Source organism: Periophthalmus magnuspinnatus, chromosome 12 (genome assembly GCF_009829125.3).
Source record: "Periophthalmus magnuspinnatus isolate fPerMag1 chromosome 12, fPerMag1.2.pri, whole genome shotgun sequence".
In the NCBI taxonomy this organism is placed as follows: domain Eukaryota; kingdom Metazoa; phylum Chordata; class Actinopteri; order Gobiiformes; family Gobiidae; genus Periophthalmus; species Periophthalmus magnuspinnatus.
This window is the reverse complement of record NC_047137.1, coordinates 14032337-14045591: the sequence shown is the minus strand read 5'-3', so window position 1 is coordinate 14045591 and position 13255 is coordinate 14032337. Positions and strand designations below refer to the sequence as shown.

The following is a 13255-nucleotide window of genomic DNA, read 5'->3' as shown; positions in this document are numbered from 1 at the left end:
GAGAGGTTTCCAGACCATGATCCATCCCTGCAGTGCGTGTGAATAACTTAAACTCATCAGAATCACAATATCTAAGATCCGCACATCCTTCTCTGTCACGGCGCATTCGATATAAAACACTGGTCTGACAAGTTATTAGGCTGTAATTATGGATCTTTGAAATTTTAAAAAGAACTTCCTGTAATTATGATAAACGGGGAGGCATATTGAGAGCTCATTTCGCGGTTTGAAACTGTGGATTATGTAAATTAGAAGACGCACTTTTACATCTACTCGGAGGAATTAATAGCTTTAAAATCCATTCACTTTATTTTTCCATTAAAGGCACCGGAATAATGAAACGTCCTTCCGCGTCTGAGTGAAAAACATGCGGATGCGCTGCTACTAGTTTGCTGGCATGGAGTTTTGTGTTGAATATGACAGGCAGCCATTTGCAAAATAAACTACATTTTTATGTTTTGTCATGACAGAAGCCAAATTGTATAAAATATAAAAACATTACATATTTGTACAGACGTGGATGGGAAAGTCTCCATAGAGAAAATGTAACAAAAATATCCATCACAGCGGCGTTAATCACTAGTCCCATTACTAAACTTTTATCCGTCCAGCCAGAACCGCACACTTTGACAAAACTTTACAAAGATGAGTGGGTCTGGAACCGGATCCCGTCTCCCTGATTTCAATTCAATTCAAGTTTGTTTATACATCACATTTAAAACGACTTCAGCTGACCAAAGTGCTTCACACAAAAAAAAAAGAACGAAAGAAATAGGGAGATTTTGCACGCTCTCTGGTCCGATTCCAAACCTTCCTGGATTCAAACAGGATGTAGAAGGGACTGACCGCTCACGTAAACTAAACTTGAATGAAATCTTGAGGCAAAAATTGGCAAATCGTATGACAGAAAAATGCACACAAATTCATTACCAAGTGGAAATGAGTCCAGTCTCAAAACTCTTTGCGTGTTGGTGCTTTTCAGAGATGAGATGAGATGAGCCACATTCACTAAGCCTTTGGACTTGGGATGCCAAAAGTATTGAAAGAAAAAAACATATTAATCAATACTAAAACTATTACGGAAAGTAGATACTAGTTTGGACAGGCACAGTTGAGATATTGTGATGTTAAAATATGATGTTTTCTGTTGCTTGTTTGTTTTGTGTGTTGTGTTTCATGCAGTGTGTGGGTGTTCTGTCCTCACTTGTTGAGCTTGGCCATGTAGATCTTGATGTGTCCAAAGTCCGGTCTCTCCTGAGGGTCTTCAGCCCAGCAGCCCTCCATCAGGATGGTCAGCTCCTCCGAGTGGCAGCGCGTGTCTGTGCTGGGCCGGAAGTACGGCTTCTGCCCGTTACGCACCTTCTGCACGATCTCTGCACACGGCACAAGCACAAAAACACAGCACATCAGTCTGATTTGATATTAAATACATTGTTTCATGATGTACACTTTATTGTCCCTGTAGGGAAATTTACAGTAGCTCTGTTGCTCGAGTGTTTGTCCACTGATCTGAAGATTGGCAGTTAGAATCCCACTCTATTGCTGTTGTTGTGTCCTTGGGCAAGACACTTAACCCTCCTTACCCCAGTGTACATTGGTATATGAATGTGTTTGTGAATGGGTGAGTGGTTCCTTGATGTAAAGCGCTTTGAGTGCCTTGAAAGTGAAAAAGCACAATATAAAAATGCAGCCATTTAAGATCCTCTGCATTTGACCCATTCTTCAATGCTGCTGGGGCAAAACTGTCAGGAGCTGATCTACAGATTTGAGTTGGGCTGGGTCAGGATCATCTTAGCTGGAGGATTAACTAGTTGTTCATGAGAAACAGGGAGATTTCAGGGAGATGCAAGTGCAAAGAAAGGCTGGGACCGCTAACTGAGCTACTGCCCCATGCACAGAGCTGAAAAATATAAACACTGTCCCATCCATTTCCCAAAGTTTGAACACCAAACTTTATGCTGAATAACATCTCTGGCGTTTGACCTGACTTTTCCTCTGTAAATATAGGGCACAGATCAGATAGCAGATGTGTGTGAGCTGAATCTTCTTCCTCTCCATTGACACGTAGCTCCACAGTTGGTCCATATGCTGCTTTAACAGGGAAACAGCTGCAGCTTTTCCACACATCATTTCCATATGAAGAGCTCCTTCGTTCACTGCTGAGAATTAGCTGCATAATTACATGAAGCGTCACATGAGGAGAGTGGTTCAGGGACACGATGAGAGAGGCTGCCATCTCCGACTCATCACAAACTCGCTCAGGCCGGACAATACCGCCGCTCTGACAATGAAAGTACGTCTGGAACCATCGTTTCCAATGGCCATGATTGACAGGCAGATTAACCAGTGGGTCACGCGGCTCATTCGTGTCAAAACAAACATGGCGGCTAAGTAAAAAAAAGAAAAAAACTGAAATGGGAAACAACACAAATTTCTGCAAAATCAACAAGCAAATCACTAAACTCTTATTTATTTCAAGTAAAAGAAGTCATATATTTTGTTCTGAATGATTTGTGAATTTTCGAGAGGACAAGTCTTCTGCATTTGAGAGACACGTGCTTCAAATTAGCAGCTGTAGTTGGACCGTGCCAAGTTGGGACGAAGGTTTGACCATAGACTTTATATAAATGGACATAGCTAACCTGCCGCGCTCTTCCAGCTCCATCGACTCTGACTCCAATTCACTTTCTATTGGAAAACTGATGCGCCTCTCTCGTCACTCATCATTTTGGTCGTGGGAAGGGACGTTAGCTTCAAGAGCCGAATTAGCTCCTTGGTTGTCATGATACTCACAGTCGGAAATCCAAATATGAAACTTGACTCCAAATTCGCCGCTATAACTGCCTTCATTTGACTGTAACCGAACTTTATGGGTGACGTCACAATCACTTAGTCCACTTCTTTACACAATTTATGGGTTTGACGCCCTTTTCAGAAACCCCTTTTGTAGCATGTGGGCATAGTCTTTTAGGTTAGGTTAGTTTGGGTTAGCTTATTTGCTATTGGTAGCTAAAAACCACATTGGAAAAGACGTGCAAGAAGCTCAAAGTGCACCATGAGACATTAAAAACAACCACATAAACAAACAACAGATCATCTTGAAATAAACAAGCTGCAGATATTAAGTAGCTAGAATATTAAGGCACTACATCAAAGTTCAAAGTGCATTTCTCAAGTTTATAGCAACTTGTGGGAAGGAGGCAAATGATTCGACAACATGTAAAGGGTAAAAGAGGGGCGTTCCAGTCCAGCAGACGACCCTGCGTCGCTGTGAGGGGTCTGTGCACTTCCTGTAGTCTCCTCTGCGGTTCCTAAAGACCAAGACCTGACATCTGGACCTGACATCTGGCCCACACGTGTCTGCTGTACGTGCACACAGGTATTCATCATGTTGTGGGGACTAAAATCTGTATACACGCTCACGTCGTAAATCGTAAATACTTCGTTTTTAGATCAACAGCGTGATTTAAAGTTCAGATATGGATTGAAATATGTTTGGATCGGTCTCCGGGAAATGAACGTAAGTCAGTGTGATGTTTCCCAAGAAGCATGAGTGTATATGTACAGTATGTGTGTGTCCGAGCCCAGTCTGGTCCACTTAGTCCCCATTTTTATCTTTCTTTCTCTCTTTCCTCCATGCAGCAATAACGAACTAATATGTCCAGCCCTAGAAATAATACAGGAGCTCAGTCAACCAGCCAGTGTCCCTCAAGAGATAAACGCAGAAGCTTGACTAAACTACAAGCCAATTTTAACGTTTAGATTTGCTAGATTTACCTGTAACATCGGTTCTCCACATCACTACATATCACAAATGGAAAATGAACGCAGCTTTTTCAGTTCGGACGCACCCTAGTTGTTTACAGTAAGGAGGAGGTATCAGCTTTTAGTTAAGTCCTTTAAATTCCTCTGAGGTGTGAACTGTCTATGACCATGTTTTCTTGCTAATAGGTGTTAGATTATACATTGGGGTAGGAGCAATTGTGCAAAAAATATGACTCAGGTGACCGTTCACACCTTAGGGTAGTTCAATGGACTTAAATAATAACAGATCCTCCTAGGGTGTGTTAGTTTTGGTGTAGTCCGCTCCTCCTTTCAGATAGATAAGGCAGTGATTAGTTCGACTTATTTACTTACGACTGAGGGTTTATACTCTAGGCGGTGCTAGTAAACCCAGTACAGTACCTTTAGGGCTGAGGTCCATGCCCTCCACGTAGAAGGGCCCGTTCCTCAGGGCAATCTCTTGCAGGATGATGCCAAAGCTGTAGACGTCTCCCTTCTGCGTGCCCTGGGGCGGGTGGGGGTCGTAGATCAGGAGCTCTGGGGCGGTCCACAGCTTCTCTGCACAAATAAAACTCACACTCAGGCACAGGTCGTCTCATAGTGAATTTAACTTGTGCATGATACTCGCCAGATGCAATTTCGCTTTAAAAAAATCTTTCGCAGGGTTATTGCCGTATAAACTGATTTGCATTTACATTTCAAACACACAAGCATTTTTGAAGAACCCTTGACAAATGCGACACAGTCTGATGGTATATAATAACGCTGCCTTCTAAACAATTGGAACACGGATTATTTCCCACTTGAACGCGACGAGTTCAGATTGTTCCAGACGAATTAAGTCTTATGTAAACAATATGGCTTATGTTAAACCATAGGCAAGAGAAATATTAATGATATATACATGATGTTACGTAACTGAATATTGTCTGATTTATGTATTGTTTAACCACACAGATTACTTCACACTTTGAGGGACTTGGGGGCATGGGGGGCATTTTTGCTTAGGGCACCCAAATAATTAGCAGTGCCCTGTTTACTGCTGTAGATGTGTTTTGTGGTGGATGGGTACAGACTACTTACTGGCACATTTAAATTTCATGGTGGAAGTATGGATGGGAACAGGTTACTTACTGGTACAGATAAGGTTAGTAGTGGATGGGTGCAGGTTACTTACTGGTGTAGATTTATTTGGTAGTGGACCAACGGATGGGTGCAGGTTACGTACTGGCATATATTTGTTTGGTAATGGATGGGAACAGATTACTTACTGGTAGAGATAAGTTTAGTAGTAGATGGGTGCAGGTCACTTACTGGCGTAGATTTAATTGGTAATGTATGGGCTATGGGCGTAGGTTACTTACTGGTACAGATAAGTTTAGTAGTAGATGGGTGCAGGTTACTTACTGGCGTAGAGTGCGTGGGTGTCATCGTTCTCACTGGAGGATCGGAAGCTGCTCAGGCCGTAGTCGGTGATCTTTAAGACGAAGCGACTGTCCACCACACAGTTGGACGACTTCAGGTTCCCGTGGCAACCGAAGTAACTGTTGTGGAGGTAGTTCATGCCCTGTTTACGAGAGACAAGAATCAAAACACAGGCATCTGGGAGCCATCAGAGATAAAGAGGTCGAGGAGGACACAAACACACAAATGATCTTACGAAATCTTTATTTACGTAGCTAAAATTGTACTCAAGTGAGGATACCATTACTTTAAATGATATTACTCAAGTACAAGCATAAGGTAGTGCTTCAAACAATTACTCAAGAAACAGCTGAAAAGGATTTGGTGAACTTTATAATTTGGTTGGACATGTACATAGAGCTTGTTCGATAACTGTTACCTAGCAACCATAATGTTAACGAGGCTCAAATCTGGTTTAAGTCACTGTTTAAACTGTCAGAAAAAAACTCCTTCTTTGTGTGTCAGTTGTCTCTGAATTTTGCTGACATACATAGAGAAATTCAGTTTTAAAACTCAACACTACTGTATTCTTGTACTTTTCTTCTTAACTTTTTTCAACAAACTGCCACATACTTTTTGGAGCTTTCTACCTTGTTATAACCTCGTCAAAAACATGCCTGAAGCGGTTTATATGCCACCCGGGCTCTTGCATGAAACGTGAGGTGCGAACTTGATCAGGTTTGACTAGTAAATGAAGACAGGTGCAATTTTTTGTTTTAGATTAAATTAACTTGTTGTGGCAAAAAGTATATTAATATATCGCATTAATATCGTTACCAAATATCTATTATTTTTCCCAAAATGTCCACTGCCATGTTCAACCATCATGTTCCACCATGTTCTACTGCCATGTTCTACCACCATGTTCTACCACTACTTTCCACCATTATGTTCCACCATAATGTCCCACCTCCATGTTCTCCCATGTTCCACCACCATGTTCTACCACCATGTTCATATTCTACCACCATGTTCTACCACTACTTTCCACCACCATGTTCTACCGCCATGTTCCACTGCCATGTTCTACCGTCATGTTCCACCACCATGTTCTACATCACATTCCACCATCATGTTCTACCACTATGTACTACCACGTTCTACCACCATGTTCCATCACTATGTACTACCACGTTCTACCACCATGTTCCATCACTATGTACTACCATGTTCTACTGTCATGTTCCAACACGTTCTACCATTATGTTTCACCACCATGTTCTACCATCACATTCCGCCACCATGTTCTACTGCCATGTTCCACGGCTATGTTCTACCACCATGTTCCAATGCTACTTTCCACCATCATGTTGGACCACCATCTTCTACCACCATGTTCTTCCATCACATTCCACCACCATGTTCTACTGCGAAGTTCTACCATCATGTTCCACCACCATGTTCTACTGCTACTTTCCACCACTATGTTCTACCCTCACGTTCCACCACCACATTCCATCATCATGTTCCACCACTATGTTCTACCACCATGTTCTACCACCATGTTCTACCACCATGTTCTACCACCATGTTCTACCACTACTTTCCATTATGTTCCACCATAATGTCCCACCTCCATGTTCTCCCATGTTCCACCACCATGTTCTACCACTACTTTCCACCACCATGTTCTACCATCATGTTCCACCGCCATGTTCTACATCACATTCCACCATCATGTTCTACCACCATGTTCCATCACTATGTACTACCATGTGCTACTGCCATGTTCCACCACCATGTTCTACCATCACATTCCACCACCATGTTCTACTGCCATGTTCCACGGCTATGTTCTACCACCATGTTCCAACGCTACTTTCCACCATCATGTTCGACCACCATCTTCTACCACCATGTTCTACCATCACATTCCACCACCATGTTCTACTGCGAAGTTCTACCATCATGTTCCACCACCATGTTCCACCACCATGTTCTACTGCTACTTTCCACCACTATGTTCCACCACCATGTCCTACCGCTACTTTCCACCACCATGTTCTACCCTCACGTTCCATCATCACGTTCCACCCCCATGTTCTACCAATACTTTCCACCATGTTCTACTGTGATGTTCTACCACCATGTTCTACCATGTTCCACCCCCATGTTCCACCATCCTCTTCCTCCAGTTCCTCCCCAGAACATCCATGGAGATGGGACATTATGATCCACCCCCATGTTGCACCATCATGTTCCACCACCATGTTCCATCACCATCTTCTTCCTTCCTCCTCAGAACGTCCATGGAGCTCCTGATCTCAGCTAATCCAGGAGGCCTCCGTCATGCGTCTGATTGGGGGAAAATCTTAAGTCTGACCGCTCATTCACTGCCCACCTCCGCAGCAGCGTGCTCTTACAAACTCCACACCACAAACACATTTCTCTGTTTGGCATTTTTCTCTCACTGTAACCATGGCAACCTGCAGCAGCTCCGAGCTCATCTGAAGCCAGCAACCTCAACGGAAAGTGTACACAAAGTCGAATATTTTTGGGTTTAGTCATTGCTCGGAAAAAAGTGCTGAGTGGAGTGTGCATGTCCTCCCCGTGTTGCTGTGACAGAGTAGTTATCCCGTCTCCTCCCTCTCACCAGGAGGTTGTGGGTTAGACTCTTGATCTCATTAACTACAACCCAGTATTTCCAAAAATATCACAGCAATTTCCATCCTCTATAATTACTGCATTTTATCATGTAGGAAAATTAAATAAAAAAATCAAATAAGCAGCTGTAGTTCTCCTCAAGAACATGTCCGAAGTGAAATTATTTTTATTGTTACTATGGATATCACAATTTCCTCTGGTGGTTTTAGAATCATCTTTGTCATTATTTCTAATTATTTCTTGGTTTGGTGAGATTAAATGGCGTTTATATAATAATATATAATAATAATTCTACAAATCAACACAGAAAACTCAAAAATAGGAACAATTTATGCATTTCTTTTACTTTCAGGGTGTCTTTTTTACAGTATGGTTGCTTGGAAACAGTTAAGGTTCAGGAATGACCTCTATACCTTCAATTATAACTTTATTTTCCATGTTACCACTTTACCACACACCCCTCGCACCTCAAACTCCTCCCACCACACACTCTTGTCTGTACCTTGACGATATCGTTGATGAGGGAGTATCGGAACATCCAGTCCAGGTTGATGCTCTCGTTCTCCAGGATGTCCTACAGAACACACACACACACACACACACACACACATACTCGTGAGGACATTTTTACAGCCGTTCTAGTAAAGCCCGTCCTTCCCGGCAGGGCAGTGCGTGTCTGTACGTTTGCTTTGGAGCCCAGCGTGTCCCTACGTCACATCGCTTGGCAGGACGTCAGCAGAGAGGCCCCAAAGTGTGAGTGACAAAGAGCAGGACTGGGTCTTGTGATAAGTAAATACACAAAGGCACAGTTACTGGAGGTGCAATGATAATGTTGACCTTGGTAGTAGTTTTTAACAGTTTAGACTTACTTATGAGGCCCATTACATTATTAAACTGGTTTCAAGCCAGAGAGTTCATATAGAATAATAACTGTTAACATCATGACATGGTTCTGACTGCAAAAAGAAAGCCATTCATGAAAATCACCTCACAATGTTAGTTTGTGTCTCTGGTTTAAATATTTTCTCTTAATTAAAAGGAGCACTGTGTAACTTTACTACTACTGCTATTACTACAAATCATCATTAAATTCTCCAACTAAAAGTCAGTTATGAAGTAAAAAAATATACATGCAGAAATATTAGAGATCATTGTATCTGTTTATTATTTCTACAGGTGTCACAGCATATTTTGAAAAATTACTACTACTACTACTACTACTACTACTACTACTACTACTACTACTACTACTACTACTACTACTGCTACTACTAAAGGTGCTCTGTATAACTTTTCTGGTGGAGGAAATGCCACCAATGCGTCATAGCGGCTGTGTGAAAACCCTTCCCTCTTTTAATCCTGGTGAATTATGCGTATTTAAAGCACAACTAATTAAAAATTTTCTCCGTGTCTGTATTTGGCTCTAGATTTGAAGCATAAATAAATCTAAACTAGTCAAGACTCAAATGAATAAGGTTTTACGTCCTGTATATTGTGTTTGTGCAGTGTGTGTGCAGTACCTGGAGGCTCCCCCGGGGGCAGTATTCGGTGACGATGCAGATGTTGGGAGGGTCGATACAGGCCCCGATGAAGCGTGTCAGGTGGTTGAACTGGACGTCCCGCATCTGAAACCAACAGCATGGAGATAGTTTAGTGACAAATACTGAACATGCCAGAGGTCGTGGTCCAGGGAGCGAGACTAATGCCGTCCCGTTCTCCTGGAGAAGGGACAAATTGAGCCCCCCGTCCTCCCCGTCACAGTCTATGCAGCATCGGCGCATTTATCACACACTGTAATACACCCGAAAATTACCACAAGAGTATTTTGAAGTGGAACAGCGAGTGCCCTGCGCAGGAAGTCGTCAGCCTCGTCTCACTTGCGTGTCTAGTTTAGCAGATTGGCGTGTGCAGATTAAAGTATCCGCACTTTGGCTCAGATTGGCAGTGATTCAAGACTTTTTTTTCTTTCTTTCATAAAGTCTCGTGTTTGACCAAACGAGCCACATAGACAAGGAAGACAAACATTCAGCTAATTGTTGAGTAAAGGAAAGGAAGTACTGGCTCTGCTCTAGACTCCTCTCCGCTCCTCTCCTCTCTGCACTTCTTCTCTCCTCTCCGCTCCTCTCTGCACTTCTTCTCTCCTCTCCACTTCACTCCGTTCCTCTCCTCTCTGCACTTCTTCTCTCCTCTCCACTCCTCTCCTCTCTGCACTTCTTCTCTCCTCTCCACTCCTCTCCTCTCTGCACTTCTTCTCTCCTCTCCACTCCACTCCGTTCCTCTCCTCTCTGCACTTCTTCTCTCTTCTCCACTCCTCTCCTCTCTGCACTTCTTTTCTCCTCTCCGCTCCTCTCCTCTCTGCACTTCTTCTCTCCTCTCTGCACTTCTTCTCTCCTCTCCGCTCCTCTCTGCACTTCTTCTCTCCTCTCCGCTCCTCTCTGCACTTCTTCTCTCCTCTCCACTCCTCTCCACTCCTCTCCTCTCTACACTTCTTCTCTCCTCTCCACTCCTCTCCTCTCTGCACTTCTTCTCTCCTCTCCACTCCTCTCTGCTCCTCTCCTCTTCGTCCGCTCCTCTTGGACCACCGTAAACCGTTTAAATGAACTAGTTCTGTTTTTCACATTTTCACTCTTATAAAAGGTTGTAGTCCATTTACATCAAAATTACAATAACAATACAATTTATCCAAAATCCTGCAAGTTAAAGTCATAAAAAAATCAGAAAAACTGCACAAGAAGAATTTAGAGTCATGTCATGCCCTATTCGCACAGTATATTCTTAAAACTTTTTTGAAGAATAACTAACATTCTTTTCATTTTTTTTCTGCTCATTGCTATTATCACAATGTTAGGGATGTGGAGGTCAACTGCTGCTACAGAACTGAACCCACTACAAGTACTACAAACGACCTATATTTATGTACAACTATCATTACTACTTCAAACTACTGCTACTTGAACGACACACACACGGCTTCACATGTTTTGGTTTTGATGTACTGTTTCTTTCTCTACTTTAATGTATTCTGTATTTCTAATCACAACACTAAGCCTAAATGTGGCTGCGTGTTTGTACATTCTGATCAGTGCTACATGAACTCGTCTAAATCCTTATAATCCACGTGGAGCGAGTCTGGAGTCTGGAGTGTCCCTGAGAGCGCAGACCTGTCTCAGACTCACACTGTGTTCACACGAGGAGAACCAGCTCGAGATGTGACGTTCGTGAAGGAGTCGGCTCTTTAACGTCAACGGTTGGAGCTGAATCTTTTCTAATTTATCTGCATTTTTACACTGATTAACACTGAACTGACACAAAAAACGGCACAGACGCAGAGCAGGCGACACGAAAAGAGAGATTTGTGCAGAAAAAAACATGTCTGACTTTATAATAACAGTTTAAAAATTATTATTATTGTAGAGCGATGTTTTATTTCGATTGTGCATCATTTCAAAGGGTAAACACTCTCCCACTCTGAGTTTGAACCAGTTTAAACACATTTGAGTCTTGGTCGTTTCTCTCTGTGATTTGTGTAGTTTGTTGTTAAAATAAGTTCTCACATTGGCTTCTGTCGTATAAACAAACAGTAAAAGAGCCAGAGTCTTTTGAATGGCTCTTTGAGATGAACGGATCCAAAAGATTCAGATCTCATAAAAGAGCCGAAAGTCCCATCACCAGTATCAGCATTTTATAAATACTACAAATGTCAGTGGAGATAATTAAGTAGATAAGAGAGATAAAAAATTACTAATTCACTTTATTATCTTCAGCAAATGGATGTTTTTGTCATGAATTTTTATTTATTTTGATGGGAAATGTTACTACTAGAGTTACTACTACTACTACTACTACTGCTTTGAGTACTACTACTACGATGATTGCTGCTACTACTACCACTACTACAATTTCTGCTACTACTATGACTACTACTGCTACTACTATGACTACAACTACTACGACTATTGCTACAACGACTACAGCTACTACTATGACTACAACTACTACGACTATTGCTACTACTACTACTGCTACTACTGCTGCTGCTACTATGACTACTACTACTACTACTACTACTATAACTATCGCTGCTACTATTACTACGACTGCTACTACAACGATTACAGCTACTGCTATGACTGCTACTACTATTACAACTACAACTACTGTTACTACTATGATTACAGCTACTACAATGACTACTACTACTACGACTATTGATACTACTATTACTGCCTCTACTACTACTACTACTACTACTACTACTACTACTATTATTACTGCCTCTACTACTACTACTACTACTACTACTATTATTACTGCCTCTACTACTACTACTACTACTACTACTTATCATTCCCAGGTATTTGAGTAAAATAAATCTTGCCCAGTACATATATATTGTATAAAGATCAAAATAAGTCTGCTGTGTACCCCAGGGTCTATATTAATTAATTATAAATCATCATACTGTCCAATATTAGCTAGGAAGTGTTCGATTAGCATGCTAATTGCAGCGCTGTTCTCTAAAACTTTTAAAACGCACTTCTAATCTCATCGCTGTGAATAAACACAATGCTCAGAATACATAAAGTAACTGAGGAATAACTTTGTACCACTGCAAACCGTCTAAAATGTACTACTTTATTTAAATTTTTCAGTTTGAAGTGAAAATCAGGTACAGCTCCTTTAACAGAACATTTCACTGCGTTTTACTCGTTATACAAACTCTTATAAAACGTCGTAATCCGTGTTGAATGACTAACAAGCTGGAGTATTCTTGGGTGGGAGCATATTTGCGTCCAGACTAGTACTGCATTCACATAAGTAGTACCAGTATTTTCCATTGACTTAATGTAATGTTATTGGTGCTGAGGGCTTATAAAGTGGCCTCATTTACTCCGCAGTCTGCTCTCAGTCTATACAAACATGAACGCACCATTGTCACAGAATTACAGAGGAACTAACTATTCATTACACACTGGATTTACTGCAGTAATCAAACGGGTCATAAACTCCAAGTGTCTCGACCCTCATTTAGACCCGTTTCCAAACTTAGACCCGTTTTTAGTCCTGGTTTAGTTCTGGGTTAAACGTGTCTTAACAGGCCCGCGTTACGCTAACTTCTGATCTATGTTATAATGTTTTTTTCCCTCGTCATAAACACACTTGGAGTTGTGTTTTGTTTCATTCGCACATGTTCAACGCACAAATCCTTCTTCTCTCAAGCAGGAAACGCGCTGTGCCACCTTGTGATGTCATCATGTGGTGCTACAGGAAGTGCTCCACTGTGTGTTTAAACTCCATTCATCTTCACTAGAATCATTCGGATAATTTCAGCCCTGGAATTGCCGGTGTTTAATTTTAAAAAAAGGGTAAAATGTAACTGTTAACTTGAAAACTACAACTTCAT

General features: G+C 41.7%; 1 protein-coding gene across 1 annotated transcript in view; it reads right to left on the bottom strand.

Moving 5' to 3' along the window:
• npr2 (natriuretic peptide receptor 2) overlaps nt 1–13255 on the bottom strand; it is a 104409-nt gene that overhangs the window by 17378 nt on the left and 73776 nt on the right. Inside the window, exons 11-15 of the mRNA XM_033975971.2 lie at nt 9372–9476; nt 8354–8425; nt 5191–5350; nt 4186–4341; nt 1205–1373 (exon numbers count right to left, since the gene is read on the bottom strand). Of these exons, the coding sequence (XP_033831862.1) occupies nt 1205–1373; nt 4186–4341; nt 5191–5350; nt 8354–8425; nt 9372–9476 (662 nt within the window). The remainder of the gene's footprint in view (nt 1–1204; nt 1374–4185; nt 4342–5190; nt 5351–8353; nt 8426–9371; nt 9477–13255) is intronic.